Genomic DNA, 18,885 nt, shown 5'->3' with positions numbered 1-18,885 from the left:
AAAACGTTACGCACCGGTTTTGCTCCAGCTGTGTGACATATTTTGCTTTAATACAATACATATTCCGATGGTCAAATATATGCATGTGAATGTGTTTTGTAGTTTAAACACTTTTATAATGGTCGCGTTAGTTGAGCCAAGTGGGCGCTGCCATGTTTGTTTCTGCCGCGGTCTGAGGTATATCGCATATACGGCATGTGAATTCATCCATTTTCTAACAAATGTAAATGCCTGGTGAACTAAATCTAGAAGAATAGATAATGTGTATCTGATGTGAAACACATCCGTCAAATTATATTTTTATTGCACGTCCATAGACATCAGTGTGTATTTTACAATCTCTAGATGTATGCTGTGCTTGTGGGCACGTGTCTGAATCCTACGATAAATATTATGTGGTTGAAAGCACGGCACAGTTGTAGTCAGGATTGAGCCGGCACTGAATGTTCTAATCAGACCCGGGGTGGTCGTACGCTGCAGGGATCAGCCAGAATCATAACACCGGTATGTTGGTACCTATATGGTTGGTACACGTTAAACGGTTTACATTATGAAAAGTTGACGGACATTCGTCGTAGCGACGGAGAACTTGAATCCACGAATGACGTTGCATGTAAACAAAGGAAGTCATGTGATGCAAGTGAGTCAGCATCAGCTGACAGAGCCACGCTCCTCGAGAATGACAACATGCTTTCCACTCTCAGACATTTCATGAGCTTTCTAGAAAGAACAGAAACGTTGACCATGTCATCACGAAGACCAATGTGTGGAATCAATCGAAAATGCCATTAAAAAGTTATTTAAAAACAAAGTCCATAGTGCCCAATGCCCATTTGGCCTATATCAAAACGTGACAGGTGGAAATGTAAATATTAAATCAATTTCACTTCAAAATTATTATATAGTTATGACTTTAAACGTTATTGATTTATTTATTACGCGCGGATTCCTTTTTTCTGGAGTTTTTATGTTGAATGAGCATACAGCTCCCATTCATGATGACACAGCATTTAATTTGAACACTCCCCATGTCAACCTCATACCAATATCCAGATTTCATAATTTTCCCCCTTCGGCACAGCTATAGTGTTGTTTTCTCATGCTTATTACAACAGAATTGCAAAGATTTAGCCTAAAAAAAAAATGAATATGTAACACCCAAGCAAAAGTAGCATGCTGTGCCTAATAACCTACTTTTAAAAAAACATTGTTTGTTTGCTTAACATTTAGTCTACTTGACATTTCCTGTGTCATTTGTAGAATGTTTAGCAAGTAATTTCACTAAGTGAATTTATTAATATAGTATGTATGTAACATATTTATTATGAAAGTAGGCCTATATATAATATTCGCCCTGTTGGTGAGTGGAAAGGGAATTTCCTCTCATAAAAAGATGTGTCATTCCTGAGATCACTGAAGCTTGTCGCTTCTGTTTTCAAACCTAACTCACATGATCATAAACAATATGAACCATGCCCTGCGATGACGGTGTACGTGGACATCCCCTTCTGTCCAGACGCTTTCGGGCACGCCCCTCAACTCGCGCTCGTTTCGATAATTGGCTGGTTTCTCGTGTCATTTGCATATGACGTGCACTCCCCGTGCCGGCTTATATACAGCACTGTCGACTGAAGTAGGAGGAAACGCATTCACGAACGCGACCTGTAAAGGCTCCTACGTAGAAGAAAAGCATTTTCAACTGCGCAACACATCCAGATCCCATTTCAGTCGCGATTTTTCGAAGAATTATCAGAATGTCGATGACAGTCAAAGCTTATCTTATTGGCAAGGATGAATGCAACAAGGAGATTCGTCGCTTTGCCGTAGACCAGGATGTCTCCACAAGTTTTGAATATCTGAAACGAAAAGTGCTTGATGTTTTTGTCGGTCTCGGTACTGCGCCCTTTCAAATGTACTATAAAGGTAAGACAGATCTGTTTTATGTGGTTATATGTGTTTAAATCTGCTGCACATTCAACGTGTTATCATTATATACAAAATACATTTAAAATACATCTATAAAATTTACAGTGGGCGTGGCTTTGATTTTAAAACACGCCTTTCGGCATACGTACGTATAAAATATTATTGGTAAATGCATAATTCATAATGTTTTAGTGATAAGTTATGCCTTACAACACTATTGGTTAAATACTTTGCATACTGATACACCCACATGCTATTTGTGTATTTGTTTTTAAGAAGTTAAATTCCCGGTGTATTAGGGTCTATGTCATGTGAAATCCGATGTTTGTAACGATAGCAACATTTACTTCGAACTAAATGCAACCATAAGAACAATGATAATAATCTTTATAACACCATGCGTGAATATTTCTGGACTTGCTGTATAGATGAGGATGGTGACATGATCGCTTTCTCCTCTGATGATGAACTGGTGATGGGTTTGACTCTGGTAAAGGATGACACCTTTCGTCTATTCATTAAACGTAAGGCCCTATCAAAGCTTTGTTGCACGTTATAGGTCCTTGCTATATATATGCTTTTGTTACATGCACATAAGTGCTATGTGTGATAGCAAGCTATATTAGAGTAACTTTCACAATAAAAGATCTATTAGCTGCAGTAATTTTTGATGACATTTAGCCAGTATTTGCTTGTAATGTTTTAGTTGTGTGTGCAAAAAGTGTGAACATAAAACTAAATCTAAGAGGCAAGAAACCATTTTAAAATGTCATACAAGCACCGTGGTGTATTTTCTCTCAAATTTTGCTTTATTCCTTACCATTTCAGAAAGAAAGGAACACAAACGGGACCTGTTCTCTCATGGGGTCCCAGGGTTTCCATTCCCCTCTCACTTTTGTTCTCCGGGATCTCCCCATATGGGCCCTCCCCATATGGGCCCTCCTCATATGGGGCCTCCTGGACATCCCCATGCAGGTCCTCCTCATAACTTACCAATGCTGCACCAAGGTGTGACCTGTGATGGGTGTGAGGGCGCGGTGGCTGGAACACGTTTCAAGTGCACCGTCTGCCCCGATTACGATTTGTGTTCTACCTGTCAGGGAAAAGGCCTCCACAAGGAGCACCCTTTCCTTCCCATCCTTCACCCTATGGCCAACATGTTTGAGGTGAATCATCGTATTCAGTGTTTTGTTTCAACATGTAAAACGATATGAAAAATTATCTTGAGAAATAAGATTATAACCAGTCACATCTTTTTGTGGTTCAGTGGTTCCCTCGTGGGAAGTTTTGGCGCAAAACCAGACCTTGCATGTGGTCCAATATGCAGGCCCAGCCAGGTCCTTCTGGAGCCCAGGAGAACCAGAATACCTCGCCGAACAGCGAGGACAATGGTGAGACGATGTTGGTCAAAGTACCCAAACATAAAGCTGATGTATGCCCGGTTTCACAGATAAGGTTTAAAGGCGGGGTTGTCCGATCTCTGAATTACGCTTGTTTAGACAAGTCGGGCCGAGTACCAAAACAACCTTGTAGCCAACCAGGAGTAACAGCAGGTTATTGTATTATTGCGCCTGTATGACATTTCGCTTATTGGTCCCTGAACTTTTTGTAAATTGTTTGGATTAAAGCGTCTGCTAAATGACTACGGTCCATAGTGCACATGAAGGACATTTGTCGAGCCGAGCGCTTAAGAAAGCAAAATATGGGGGCTGTGTTTGTTTTGGAGATTTTAACATCAACAAAGACTAAGAGAAATCAGACGCCCTGCCTTTAAGGCTAGTCCCAGACTTAAAGAATGTTTGTCTTAACTGAAAATACCTGCCTGACATATCTTAAAATATATCAGTGCCATTTTTTGTTTCAAGATGCACACCAGTAATGTTTCTTTCCAAGGCATTATTACAAAAGGGACTAATATATCCTAATTCATAGTCCTGGCTAAAGCTAAACCTTGTCTGTGAAACCAGGCATTAGTATTCTGATGATCTGTACTACTAGCTCACATTGTGCCACCTCCCATAAAAAATATTCTAAAGCCTCCTCAAACCCTAAACCTGGTCAATTATAGGGTAGCACAATCCGACATGAAATGTCAGAACAGTACAGTTAGATATAGTAATCAAATAGAATCGTTAGACCAGTGACGATTCACACCCTTAGTTTTTATGTGCTTTATGTAGTACACTGACAAAACACTTAAGCATTTATTCCTTGATCACTTTCTTTCTCACTGCATTTTTAAGATGTCTGTTACTCAGTGTTATTTTCCCCCAACAGGTACAACTACCTGCTCCCAGGCTAATGTGGAATACCTAAAGAACATTGGAGAAGGTGTGGCTGCCATGTTAGGCCCTCTTGGTAAACGTCTTGCTTGATTTATTCTTTTCTTTCCTAAATTATCTTGGATTCTAAGCTCCATCTTGGTACATAATTTGAATAAAATGCTTTTTGTTTTTTCACAGGCATAGATGTAGACATTGATGTTGAGCACGAAGGCAAGCGGACCAAAGTTACTCCAACTACTTCCAGTGGACCACCTAGTGGCCAGAGTGACAATAGTGGATCTATTGGGCTTCTCTCCAGAGGTTCAGGCCCAGAAAGTCAGATCACCAGTGAGGAAACAAAGGTAATTTCATATCAAAAGACACAATGGTAAATATTAACCTATCAAATCAAGTTAGATATAAAATTTGAGAACCAACAAAGCTGTTATCTAGACTTAAATGTGACAGTCTGGGTATCCTTTTAATACTCTGTCTTTTAAAACCACGATCTAAAAGGGGCAGAAAGACCAATGCAGCGATGAGGAATGGACTCATCTCAGCTCCAAAGAAGTTGACCCCTCCACAGGAGAACTACAGTCCCTCAAGATTGAGCAGGATGGGACAGAAGCCCCTCCAAGTATCACCTCCAGTACAGGTGCCACACATGGTCCAACTGGTTTGCATGAAGCAGCTCTCTACCCACATCTTCCTCAAGGTATACTGCATCATCGGCTTATCCCTGAAGAAAAATATTCAGTTCAGGGGTCTCATTTCGTTGCACTGTACTTGTATGTGTGTAATGACAATAAATTGAATAAATTGAATCATAAGATTTCATCCTTGAATTGTGTGCTCGCACAAAAGGAAGATTTTGCATATGTTTTCAGATTTATAACGCCCAAGACATGTGGAAGATACGTGCCAATGGGCCGCTCCACCACCCGATCATGCAGTTTCCACAATAATATCAAAGTGCAAATCGATGATCATTAGCTACGTTTACACAGACCAATGTAACCAATTAAAAGACCAATCGGAAAAAAAAACGCTTCCTATAAACGTGTCTAATCAGTCAATCAATTGTTCAAACCGATTAAAAATTTCAGTCGGATTGGAAGGGGTGGTTTATGCTGTTTGTAATCCGCTTGATCAGAAAAATCAGAAGTAGGAAGTTTTAGCCCTTCTGCAAAGACGATGAAGGGTCATGAGACGTAAGGGTGTATGACGCACGGAACGATGCAGCTGTTGCTAAAGAAACCAATAAAAATAAATCTGACAAGCGGTACATATTTCCTTATGCTTGTCATCTCTAAATGAACATCTAAATGCAATGTTTTTATGCATTTAAAATGTCTTTTAACCCAAATTTTCTTAAAACACGATATATTTGCAGATGTACAAACTTAAAATGTAATTTACATTCGTGGTAGGCTACTGAACATTTATTTTATTTATCGTTTACTTATATGTGCTCTGGTAGGTGGCTGTAACCACCTTGCTTCATTAATATGTAGACATTTTGATGTAAAATATAAACGTGTGCTTAAAAACGCTGTTTTAGAGGGTATTTAGGTGAACCCTTGTGCAGTGTGCGCATGTCAGCAGATTATATCAGATTTGAAGCTTGTCATGTAAACGTGCATGTCAAGCAGATCACTTTATTTACCTTTCAACACTACATTCAGATTGCACAATCTGAATAAATTCAACCCAATACGTCCATGTAAATTTAGCTATTGTTCTTGCCATCTGTCTCACCACTTCCCCTTGTCTCAAGAATGGCTGTATATGCATGGGTAAGAGTTTGCTTACAGGTGCGCCCATTCTCCCTTCAAGTTTATTTTTAATGTATAACAACCTTTGTGTGGAAAGTATGCATGTTTACAGCCTTATTTTGTGTGTACACAACGTTTATAAATGAGACCCCATGTGCAAATTTTTGTTTTTATAAATCCCATATTTTGTGAAAAGTGTTGTACGTCTCTTTCAGGGCATGTTTTGTGAAATAAGACAATGAGGCCCCAGGTCTTTACCCCATAGCAAACCATAACTAGATTCAAACAACCTAATATTTTAAGTATTCTCTCTTCTAGATGCAGACCCTAAGCTGGTGGAGTCCCTTTCTCAGATGCTCTCCATGGGCTTCCCTGATGAGGGTGGCTGGCTAACCAGACTGCTACATGCCAAGAATTATGACATTGGAGCTGCTCTGGACACCATCCAGTACTCTAAACAACATAAGTAAATGGGAAGCAAAGGAAAACAGATGATCTGTGCTGTATTTACTCAATGACATTTTTAGTTCCTAGTCTGTACTATAGCCTCTTCCACCAACTAGATCTTTCTGCACTTTTTCAATGACAAATTATTTTTGTAATGTAAACAAAAATAAATTTCTCAAGTGACTAGCATATAATTTTGTTAATGGCTTTCGGCAAAAGATGTAGTCAATAATGTATAAGTATACAGATAGTTTGCATGTATGCAGATTACTTATTATTTGACATTTAAGTAGATATTTACATTTACAAACATATTTACTTAACACACAACCATACATTTTTGACAAATTAAAAACTAGGTATTCAATAATTTCTTGCTTTTCTATCTTTAATAAAATGCTACTAATTAAATAATAGTTGTTTCAATTATTTTGAAATGTAATTTTACTTAGATGAGTCAAATTTATTAGAATGCTTAAATAAAAGCATGATGATGAACTGTTTTCTGAATATCCTTGAATGTCAACTTTTCTAACATTAGTAATCACTTACAAACACATTAAAATGTGTCATCGAAGTCTTCTTCAGAGAAAAATAGGGGGTTTAAAAAAAGGCCTGGACACAACACCTTGGTAAGTGGAGGCTGGTTACACACAGGATTTTCAGAACTAGTTGGTTCTGAGGTTAACATATGACTGTTGCTTTGATAGGAAGAATGTCCATCCCTGCAAATGGCATCATCAGGCTTTGGTTTCCCTGGAACACCAGTGTCTATCTTACCAGCCAGTGGACATCTGTATTCTTCTGAATTAATGTCCGTTAGTGCTTCTGTTGATTCAGATACCACTGGGTTGTCAATAAAAGCTGAAGGAGACAAATGATCATTCACATTATCCTCTTCCTTAGTGGAGACAACAGTGAGGAATTTATTCCATTTAGATGAATTGTTCTCAAGCTTTGATTCAGCAAACTTGCGACTAGATAAAGATGCAGAAGGACCCTTGTTGGGCTGGAGAAGATGTTTAGATACTTCAACTCTTGGCTGGCTATGTGAAGAGTTATACTGGCCTTTACTACAGTTTGCCACTGTGTGGCTGTAACTGGTGGAGGCTGTATGGTAACTGGAAACAGCCTGAGGGGATGATGGGAGATGTGTGCTAGTGCATTGTTCAGAGACATTTTTTGGACTGTTATGGTGGGAATATTTAGAAAAACAGCCTTTATTCCATGATGAACTCAACTTCTCATGATGCTGTAATTCCTGGAATGCAAACAAAAACTGTTAAGGTCTCATCTTCCTCTAGTGTAGTGTTGTGCAAACTACACTATATTGTTTCTACAGATACATTTTTACAAATGTCATGAAATGTTTATGTAGCATCTGATCATAATACTGGTGCACATACAGTGGGGGAAATAATTATTTGATCCCCTGCTGATTTTGTAAGTTTGCTTGCTTACAAAGAAATGAAGGGTTTATCATTTTTATGTTAGGTTTCTTTTAACTGATAGAGACAGAATATAAAAAAATCAGGGGCTTATATAAAGCTTATACATATATTTGAATTTCACTCAGTGAAATAAGTATATGATCCCGGAGCAAAACATAACTTTGTACTTACTAGAGAAACCCTTGTTGGCAATCACAGAGGTCAGACATTTCTGATACACTTTAGTCCACTCCTCTGTGAATCTTTAAGGTTTCTTGGCTGTCGCTCAGAAAATTGGACTTTTAACCTCTATCATAGATTTTCTATAGGACTAGGGTCTAGAGACTGGCTAGGACAGTTAATGTGCTTCTCCTTAAGCCAATCTTTGTTTGTCTCTGCAATATTGTTTGGGTCTTTGTCATGTTAAAGGCGCATCCATGACCCATATTCAGTGATCTAGTTAAGGGGAGGAGGTTCTTGCCCAATATTTTACGGTACATGGGCCCTTCCCTCACGCAGTGAATTCATCATGTACCCGAGCAGAGAAAAAGCCCTAAAGCATAATGTTTCCAACACTGTGTCTCTCTGTAGGGATGGTGTTCTTGGGGTCATAGTCAGCATTTCTCTCCCTTCAAAGAAAGGAGTCAAATTTCTTCCCGTATGACCACAGCACTTTCTCCAAAGCCTTTTCTGAATCATTTTGTTGTTCATTGTCAAACTTCAGACAAGCCATGCGGGCCTTCTTGGGCAGGAGGACATTACGGGTGATTCAGGATTTAAATATATTGTGGCATAGCGTGTTTCCAATGGTTTGCTTACTTTCTTAAAGTGACAGGACTAATCTGTGGTACAAAATTTTCTCCAGATTTTTTATATTCTGTCTCTATCAGGTATAAAACTTCCATAAAAATGATAGACCCTTCATTTATTTGTTAGCAGGCAAACTTACAAAATCAGCAGGGATCAAATAATGATTTCCCTCACTGTATATTAACACAATGCATGTCATTTTACCTGGTATCGCCACCTCTTAAAATGCTGACAACCAGTCCATGACTCCTTATCCTCACCGTTACCACAGTGGTCACCATCAAACTTTAATTTGGAAACTAGTTGTCTTTTTCTGTTATAAAACAAACATTCTTTGTAAGTACTGTCGATAATAAAAAAAATATTCTTGGATGAACCATTTTTAAAACCATCATTGGGCCTCATTCATGAAACACGAGCAGAACAAATGTGTGTGTAAATAGTTTGTAAAGATCTGACATAAATTTATAGATTTCTGAAAATGTTTTTATTTTCAAAATGTTAGTTGGTACGAAATCAATTTACACTTGCTCCCTACTATGTGTAAATGGTGTGTGAATATATTTCATGTTTCATGTTCCCCTGTAAAGCTGCTTTGGAACAATGCAAATTGTGAAAAGCGCTATATAAATAAAGTTGAATTGAAGGTGTGGTAAACTGATGACACTGCAATTGGAACATAATAATATTTCACCTCTTTATGTCCTAACTGAATTACACAAACTTGGATTTTGTTTACTGTGACACTGTATACCACATGAAAAAAAATACTATACTTTAGTATTTCCTAGTAAACTGTGGTAAATCCCTAGATATTGTATAGTGTCTTTAAATCTTTCCAGAGTAAATATTAAAATGTACTACAGGAGTTATTCGTTTATCAATACACTGACAAGAAAAATGTAGTGTACATTAACAAAGTTTAGTTATTACTATAATCTATAACATTTTACCACAGTTGGATTTTAATATAGTACATACTTAAATATGTAAATTTCTTCCATGTGGGATAATACAAATACCTGAGATAATATAAAAATATTTCTGGGTGTATCGAACCTAAAATAGCAGTCCATTTCTCTAATCTATGTCCTTATCATCAGACAATGCCTTCTCAATGAAATGTAAAGCTGCAATAGATGGCGATAATGAACTAATTCAGATTGTGATTTAATCCGTAGACTCTGCACTGGATCGAACGTTACGTTTATCAAAAGTCAAAACAGAATGTAGCTTTTGGTTGCTGATAAAAGTATTTAACTACTGGATAAATGTTTAAAAAGTAACTACTGTCAAGTTACTGAAAAAGGTAGTAAAGTTAGTATCTACTAGTCACTACTTCTGCACCAACACTGTTGGTAGGCGGGGAATATATTAATAATGAATTAGTGTGCATGCACACCCTTATTTACAAATGATTGGAATTCATTAACATACACAAATATAACAATCAAATCTGATGTTTTAGAAGTATTTGTGAATCCGGAGGAAAGTTTTCGGGGAGTTCAGTTTCACAAGCAAATCACTCCGAATTTACTTATATATTTACGAACGCTTTATGAATGAGGCCCACTGTACCTTAAAGGACCAGTCCATGAAATATTGCAGCATCTAGCTCCACCCCTCCCTTTAAAAGCACTACGGCGGCTGACACAACATGGCCAGTTACATAAAAGGGGACCAGCATGTATGAAAAAAATTGCTCATTCCAAGGTAATAAAAACATTACGCTTCATTATGTAAGGTCTTTATAAAACCTCTGAAGACACAGTTATGTATATTATATTGCATTTCTGTCTATAGATCCTTCATAAAATTACACAAAGCACCTTTAAGAAATGCATTTGAGTACTTTTTACGAATGCCTTTGCATGCAACTGACCTAGTTCCTTGGGTCTTGAATTGGTCTCTTTCTGGGTGAATATTGTCTTCTTCCTTCTCATCTTCTTGTTTAGGACTTTCAGTTGTTTGATTAACATATTTACTCCAGCAGCTAACAGTAGCCACTACCTGCTACAGACACAAAATATGTGTTCAGTCATTTCTGCACAGAAACACATTTAAAATTATACAGTGACAGAAAAAAGCAAGTTCCAAGAAAAGATTTGCAGTCCCTTTTTTAATATCACAGTCATGGATGTAACTGGTATTTTAAAATGTCGTCATTCAACCATTTACTCGTTGGCTTTAATTATTATTATTTCACTTTGCAGAAAAAGACTGTAAAGACATCATTTTATCAGGCATTACATAATAAGATGATTTATAATATGACATAGGACAAATACTCATACAATATACATTAATACACATTTATTGTTGTAGCTATCTAATATAAAATGCAATTTTAGTCCTAATTTACCTATAGTCCATGGTAATTAAGCTTAACCATGTTCTATTTATACACAATGGTACTTCATATTGGTATACTCAGGTATAATCATTATTATCAGCCCACTGACCAGCCAAAAGACTCAAAATATGCGCTTTACCTCTGATTTATTTGAATTCAGCTCTTCATTAACGCATTCATTCTCAAAATCTTTGTCTTGCTCCCTTCAAAACAACATACAAGAAATATCACAATTCATCACTCATTTTATTAGTGCGGTTACCCACCAGGATTCCCAAGGTCTGCTTACCATGGTGACAAAACTGTTTCAGTGTTCACCTCCAGCTGTTCTCCACGCAGATAATTTAGTTTCTGAACATGCCGTCTACAGTCAACAGCAGCGCCCCGACCGTACTCCTGTTAACACATACAAGCACATTATCAACTCCGTTTCAAACTAAAGTAAAACATTTGGGGGTGTTTTTGATGCCAATTTAACATTTGATCTTCATGTTCGAAAAACCTCCTTTTTACATCTCAGAAATATTGCCAGATTACACCGCATGTTGAAATTTCCTGTTGCTGAAAAGTTAATCAATATTTAAGTTTGTTCCCAAATTGACTATTGAAATGCATTGTTTGCTGAAGTCACAAAAGCCACCCTCAGTAAAATACAGTTGGTACAGAATTCTGCTGCTTGTATCTTGACTAGAACCAGGAGTTCACATTACACAAATCTTAGAAACCTTGCACTGGCTTCCTGTCAAGTTTGAATTGATTTCAAAATCCTCCTGCTGACCCATAAGGCCTTAAATGATTTAGCTCTTTAATATCTGTCAGAGCTCTTAGTAAGTCTTTAAACTGTTCCGGCAACTCGATTAAGTACTATGGGCGAAAGGGCTTTTACCTCAATGGCCCCAAAATTATGGAATTCCCTGCCCTCTGTGATTAGAAACTTTTTAGGGTTGCTTTTGTGTGTCAAATGTTTTTGTCTTAAGTTATTAGTTGTTTTGCATTATTATATGCATATCATGCATTTAGGTATTATTTCTTGTTTTAATACTGTTTCCATTTTGTTGTTATTTTGTTTAAATTCTATTATATTTTGAATTTCTCATCCCTACTGTATGTTCGTTTTTTCATTATTTACGTAAAGCACATTGAAAAGGCACTATATAAAATAAAGTTATTATTATTATTATTAACACTACACATAATCCCGTTAACACATACAAGCACATTTTCAACACTACACGTACTCATGTGAACATACAAATAGTGGTTGCATGAACTATCATAATATATATATTTCAAAGATCTAGGCTGCACTAGTTAGATCAACCGGAACCAGGGACACTTCCAATAACAACTGATGCATTTGTTGCATCAAAGAGTGCAGAACAGTACTCTACTCTCAGCCAGTCTTGTCTCATTGTTCCAAGGTTACTAGAGCGGGCAGGATGCAGTCCAAGGTTACCGGAGCAGGCAGGATGCAGTCCAAGGTTACCGGAGCGGGCAGGGCGCAATCCATTCTCAGACCTGACAAATGCTGGACGAAGGACGTGGCGACTCAACAAAACTTCAGCTGCTATTAGATTATTAATGATCATTTTAAAATTTAAATCTAACTTTTTTATTTTGCCTTGTTGTGCAAGCACTGTCGAGCTTGTGCAGAGGCTGCAGTTTTTGCCAGAGGGGAACTGGAATCCCCTGGTTTCCCTCTGAGGTTTTTTTTCTCCTCCAATGGAGTTTTGGGTTCCTCGCCACCGTTTGCATATTGTTTTGCACTGTTTGCCTGGCCGGGGGGGCTGCTAGCATTTGATAGTCTTAGTTAATTAACACTGCATATAGGAATTTATTGTGTGTCTGATATTTGACCTATGTTTTGACTTCCATAACCTTTTATGTTTTACTTATAGTCAATGTTTTCTTGTACAGCTGCTTTGTAACAATGAAAATTCTAAAAAGCGCTATATAAATAAAGCTGACTTGCCTTGACTATCAGTCAACAAAGACATACGGTTATACCAAATGACCCAAGAGTTTGGGACAAGAAGATATAATCGAGAGAGATCAAACTAGGATCAATATCGGAGTAGAATTTCCTAAACATTAACAAATTTAAACTAAACAGCAGGGTTTTTCCTGCATAGAGAAATTGGAAATCAATTAAATCTCATGTTTAATCGCTACAAATACATCAAAACCAGTCGTGAGATTCAAATACATTTGCCAAGGTGAGGCGGATCAAGGACAAATCCAGGGATTTTAACCGTTCTTGTCTAGATGTGAACCTCGAATTGGAACAGTACTTGGGCTGCAACTGATGACGTTTCACAGGTCAACAAGAACACAAGTACAGACAAGAACGCATTATGAGAAATAGCCTTTAGGTTGTCATGCCAGAAAGAGGAAGCAGTGCTTTCTAATCGCTCTCGCGGTACTTTAATGTTCTGCCCAACGCAACGCAGAATGAAGTTGACCACACTGTTGTCCCAGTGTGGGGGGACAGATTTTTTTGTTTTGTTATTTGAGATTTTCATAGTTCTGTATTTAATATGGTGATCGAGCCCCTGGAGCATTGAGCAGTAAATGTTTGTAATGCAACTGCTTATGTATATTTATTTATTTAACATATGTGACCCTGGATCAGAAAACCAGTCTTAAGTAGCACGGGAACATTTTTAGTAAAAGCCAAAAATACATTGTGTGGGTCAAAATTATAGATTTTTCTTTTATGTCAAAAATCATTAGGATATTGAGTAAAAGATCCTATTCCATAAAGATATTATGTACATTTTCAACCCAAAATATATAAAAACTTTATTTTTGTGAGTGGATGGCCTGCTACAGAGCCTCAGATTAACAACTTCAAAGGCGATTTTCTCAATATTTAGATTTTTTGCACCCTTTACTTCCAGAGTTTTACACTCTTGTATCTCCACCAGATATTGCCCCATCTTAACAACCCATATATCAATAAAAAGCTTAACTATTCAGCTTTCAGTTGATGTAAAAATCTCAATTTCGAAAAATTGACCCATAAGACTGGTTTTGTTGTCCAGGGTCACATATGTGCATAATATGTTCTTAATATGCACATATGCTGTTACTTAACCTTTCTGTATAATACAGAAGCTGTGTTCTTTACAGAGCCCAGAGACTATTAAATCAACAAATCATCAGAAGCTTATTACATTAAGTAAGAAATCGCATTGCATTAAACGTTTTTAAATAAATAAGCAATAATGTGAAAAAAGGAAAGAATTTTAATTTTGAACTTTAACATACAGTTAGGTTCATACATAAAGTCATGGCCAAAATTGTTGGCACCCCTGAGATATGTTCAGAAAATCAAGTTTTTCCTCACAGAAAAGTATTGCATTAACACATGTTTTGCTATACACATGTTTATTCCCAACAGCAATTTTAAGATCTCTCCACAGGTGTGCAATGGGATTTAGATCTGGACTCATTGCTGGCCACTTCAGAACTCTCCAGCGCTTTGTTGCCATCCATTTCTGGGTGCTTTTTGAAGTATGTTTGGGGTCATTGTCCTGCTTGAAGACCCACGATCTCGGACGCAAACCCAGCTTTCTGACACTGGGCCCTACATTGCGACCCAAAATCCTTTGGTAATCCTCAGATTTTATTATGCTTTGCACACAGTCAAGGCACCCAGTGCCAGAGGCAGCAAAACAACCCCAAAACATCTTTGAACCTCCGCCACATTTGACTGTAGGTACTGTGTTCTTTTCTTTGTAGGCCTCATTCCGTTTTCGGTAAACAGTAGAATGATGTGCTTTACCAAAAAGCTCTATTTTGGTCTCATCTGTCCACAAGACGTTTTCCCGGAAGGATTTTGGCTTACTCAAGTAAGTAATATATATATATATATAGCATTAAATTGCAAACTCTCAGCATTTCTTTTAGAGTGTATTCACATCCAGATTAGCTGAAAGCTTTAGGAATTACAGCTCTTTAATTTGAACCTCCCCCTTTTTAAAGTGACCAAAAGTAATTATTCACAGGTGTGGGCTTTTCATCAAATAATTTCCAAGGTGCGGAGGAGTATCCAGGTCAGATGATGTCTGTTTATTTGTTAATCAAGCAACTGTGCTAAATAACAACCTTGGATTGTTTTTGTTAGTTTCTATCAGGTTACGGAGGTGCTCAGCCTTTGCTGCTTTTAGTGCCTTTTTATAACAGTTTGCACACTCTTTCCACGCAATTTTAAAGACCTCTTCTTTAGTTTGTTTCCATTTGCGCTCCAGTTTACATGTTTCTCTTAAGGGCGCGGGTGGTGCTATTGTACCATGGTGTTATGTTTGTCTCATTCATCTTTTTTTACTTCATAGGTGCAACAGCTTCTAATGTATTAGAGAAAATAGTGCCCAATTTGCTGGCCATGTTATCAAGCGATTCTGTATTTATTGGTGTGGTTATTAAAGGAGTCAGATCTGGCAAGCTCTTTGCGAAACTATCTTTAGAAGTCAAGGTAATTGTTCTACTCTGAACAATTACCTCTCCATGATAAAGAAAAACATCTTCACATACACTTTAATACACATTGAATACACTCTAAATAAAGCTGAGAGAGCACTTTAAGACAATATCCAATACAAAGCTGTAACTTGAATACACAGCTCAATAACACAAAATGTGCTTCTGTCCAGTTATTTATGGACCTTACTGCACATTGAAAAATTCTCTGTCAGGTTTATGTATGTCTGACATGCCCAACACTCCTCCCATCTGTTCTCTGTTTGGTCGTTCGCAGGGATTCCTGAGTATGTAACTTCAAAAAAGACAAATGGGACACCTTACGGACTTGTAGACTTAGCAATTTAAGTCCATGAAGACCGCAAGTCCACATGAAGTGCGCCATTTGGGACAGACCCTGACACAAAAGACGCTGCAAAGAAGGACGTTATATTTTAATCAGCCCCTCCTTTTTTTCACACAGTACGTCCCTATAAGTTACGTTTGTAAAATACATTGACGTTCATTTCAAGCTCATCGTTAGGGAATAAGATAAGACGGTCCGTATACAGTCCGTCTGAAAAGCAAACATGCTTATATGATTATAGGAATTGTTCACTTTCAACATACATTTTCATGATTATTTACTCATCCCGTTGTCATCAAAGTTGTTTATGTATTTTTTTCTTTAGTCAAAAATAAATTAAGGTTTTTGATCAAAACTTTCCAGGATTATTCTCCATATAGTGGACTTCAATGGACTCCATATGGCTGAAGGTCAAAATTACAGTGTCAGTGCAGCTTCAAAGGGCTTTAAACGATACCAGACGATGAATAAGGGTCTTATCTAGCGAAATGATCGGCCATTAAAAAAATGTATATGCTTTATAAACACAAATGATCGCCTTGCTCTGTTATGAGAGCGCGATAACGACTTCACGTATTACGTAAAATATCTTGGATGTCAACAGGGGTGAGTAAATTATCACGAATATGTATGTTGAACGTGAACAATTCCTTTAAACCTGTATAACATGTAATTATATCGGCATTGTGTACGCAAACAAAGCTTTTTCTTTAATGGGTGCATAATATTTTATGTCATTCCACAGCGCTAGACGTTATCCATCAGTTTTTTTCTGTAGTCTGCACTGTTTTAGACAAGAAACTAATGTGATTTAGTTGACCGATGACATCTGCTAAGGGGCGGTGCTTGTGCTTATGAAGGCTCTCAAAGGAGTCGATTCCTTAAATGAAATCGATTCCAACCTTTCAAATAGACTCTCAATTCTCAACCACTAGCTTGCAACACCACCCGTATTAAATAGCGTACACGTGAATAGACTTCAACACAAACGTCCATTTTAACAAGTTTACCTGTATAACTGACTGCTTCTCTCCACAAACTTTACATTGCCATTTCTTGCTCTTTTTGACCTGAGAAAAACACACTATCATTAAAATGGATTTATCATGCACACATCAAAGTTGATTAATCAGAGTAAATGATATTACCTGCTGTACTTGAAAGATTTGACACGAAAAACATCTGAGTACGTGAAATTCTTGAGCCATAACTGGGTAATATTTACAGTCCACAAAAACTAACAAGTGATTTCTATCCCGCCGCCAATCTTCTTCTCTTCTTGTATTTTCCCGGGGTTTGTGTCACGTCGCCTCCCGATGGTGTAAGGGAGAATGACACCACTGACGCGTCATCCTGCAGGAGAGGCCAAGTGCACATATCTGCAGGGGTTTGAAGGAGACGGAACAGTACATCAAATCCATTTGTGATTCAAGGAATAAGAAAGCTGCTAAAACCATTCAGTTATGCTCTATCTTTAATGTTGAAATTCCCCCTGGCTCTGCTCTTGTCTACTATTTGTTGTTTTGTATTAATGACTTTATTTGTGTATTTTACTGTTTGTATCATAAAGATCTAATAAAGATTTTAAAAAAACATATCTGCAGGGGGTCCAAGATGGCGTCTTGCTGAGTAGACGTATTTTTCTTGCACCTTTGCTATATGAGGAGAAACTCTATTTAGATGGTAATTTTTACCCCTTTTGGCGGATGCTAAAATTAACTCGATCGTTATTATTGCTGAATATCAGCCTTTTTTAACTTAATGGGCAGAAAACGTGTTAATAGGGATTTGCGTGCCTCGTGGAAATTAGCAATTATCGTGTGAATCACTCGGACAAAGCACGGATGACTCTGAATGTGGAGCGTCAGTTGCCGCTCTACATAATTACGCAAAGTCAAGTCAAGTCAGCTTTATTTATATAGCACTTTTTACAATTTTCATTGTTACAAAGCAGCTGTACAAGAAAACATTGACTATAAGTAAAACATAAAAGGTTATGGAAGTCAAAACACAGGTCAAATATCAGACACACAATAAATTCCTATATGCAGTGTTAATTAAATAAGACTATCAAATTCTAGCAGCCCCCCCGGCCAGGCAAACAGTGCAAAACAGTATGCAAACGGTGGCGAGGAACCCAAAACTCCATTGGAGGAGAAAAAAAAACCTCAGAGGGAAACCAGGCCTAACCAGGGGATTCCAGTTCCCCTCTGGCAAAACTGCTGCCTCTGCACAAGCTCGACAGTGCGTGCCCAACAAGGCAAAATAAAAAAAGTTAGATTTAAAATTATCGTTAATAATCTAATAGCGACTGAAGTTTTGTAGCGTCGCCACGTCCAGCATTTGTCAGGTCTGGGAATGGATTGCGCCGTGCCCGCGTCTAGTAACCTTGGAACAATGAGACAAGACTGGCTGAGAGTAGAGTACTGTTCTGCACTCTTTGATGCAACAAATGCATCAGTTGTTATTGGAAGTGTAAACACAAAAAAAGGTAAAACACAGTACATGAATAGTTTAACTTGATATATAACGCCTAGTAAATAATATCTAATGTCAGCAGTCTCCCGCTGGTTTATTTTGCATATTTGCATTAAGTGAAAGCTTTGCTGTAAAGATGTGTCTTTAATCTACATTTAAATTGAGCGAGTGTGTCTGATCCTCGAATAGTATCAGGAAGGCTATTCCAGAGTTTAGATGCTACGTATGAGAAAGCTCGACCCCCTTTGGTGGATTTAGTTATTCTAGGTGAAATTTTTTTTTGCAACATTTCTTAGGTGGAAAAAGGCTGTTTTTATTTGAGATGTGATTTCGAAATGACAGGTTGCTGTCTAATATAATGCCTAGATCTTTTAATGTATTTGTTGGAGTAACAGTACATCCTTCAACTTGCAGTTTATAATCAGAAATATTCGGTTTGCGTGTCTTTGGTCCGATAAGTAATATTTCTGTTTTATCAGAATTTAAAAGAAGGAAATTACAAGTCATCCAATGTTTTATATCTTCAATGCACTCTGCTAATTTGGATAGCGGGGAGGAATCATCTGGTCTTGAT

General features: G+C 37.5%; 2 protein-coding genes across 3 annotated transcripts; one reads left to right on the top strand and one right to left on the bottom strand.

Annotated features, from left to right (window-relative positions):
* The first annotated feature begins 1,615 nt into the window (after positions 1-1,615).
* Positions 1,616-6,920, top strand: sqstm1 (sequestosome 1). Its single transcript, XM_079480092.1, has 8 exons — positions 1,616-1,923; positions 2,355-2,450; positions 2,755-3,092; positions 3,194-3,317; positions 4,204-4,284; positions 4,389-4,552; positions 4,707-4,905; positions 6,284-6,920. The coding sequence occupies exons 1-8, from the start codon at positions 1,755-1,757 to the stop codon at positions 6,433-6,435; spliced, it is 1,323 nt and encodes a 440-aa protein (XP_079336218.1). The 5' UTR covers positions 1,616-1,754; the 3' UTR covers positions 6,436-6,920.
* Positions 4,639-17,183, bottom strand: mrnip (MRN complex interacting protein). 2 transcript variants are annotated; one of them, XM_079480094.1, is made up of 8 exons: positions 16,982-17,183; positions 16,844-16,903; positions 11,295-11,401; positions 11,145-11,208; positions 10,535-10,665; positions 8,857-8,965; positions 7,193-7,673; positions 4,639-4,929 (listed from the first exon to the last, which is right to left on the bottom strand). In XM_079480094.1, exons 1-8 carry the CDS (start codon positions 17,039-17,041, stop codon positions 4,916-4,918), a joined length of 1,026 nt encoding a protein of 341 aa, XP_079336220.1. In that variant the 5' UTR covers positions 17,042-17,183; the 3' UTR covers positions 4,639-4,915. The 2 variants fall into 2 exon arrangements, with proteins under 2 accessions (XP_079336220.1, XP_079336219.1); XM_079480093.1 differs by lacking the exon at positions 4,639-4,929 and having other exon boundaries at positions 6,451-7,673.
* Between the last annotated feature and the right edge of the window lie 1,702 nt (positions 17,184-18,885).

The sequence above is a fragment of the Barbatula barbatula genome (genome assembly GCF_947034865.1).
Source record: "Barbatula barbatula genome assembly, chromosome: 18".
Lineage (NCBI taxonomy): Eukaryota > Metazoa > Chordata > Actinopteri > Cypriniformes > Nemacheilidae > Barbatula > Barbatula barbatula.
This window is presented reverse-complemented; position numbering and strand designations above follow the sequence as displayed.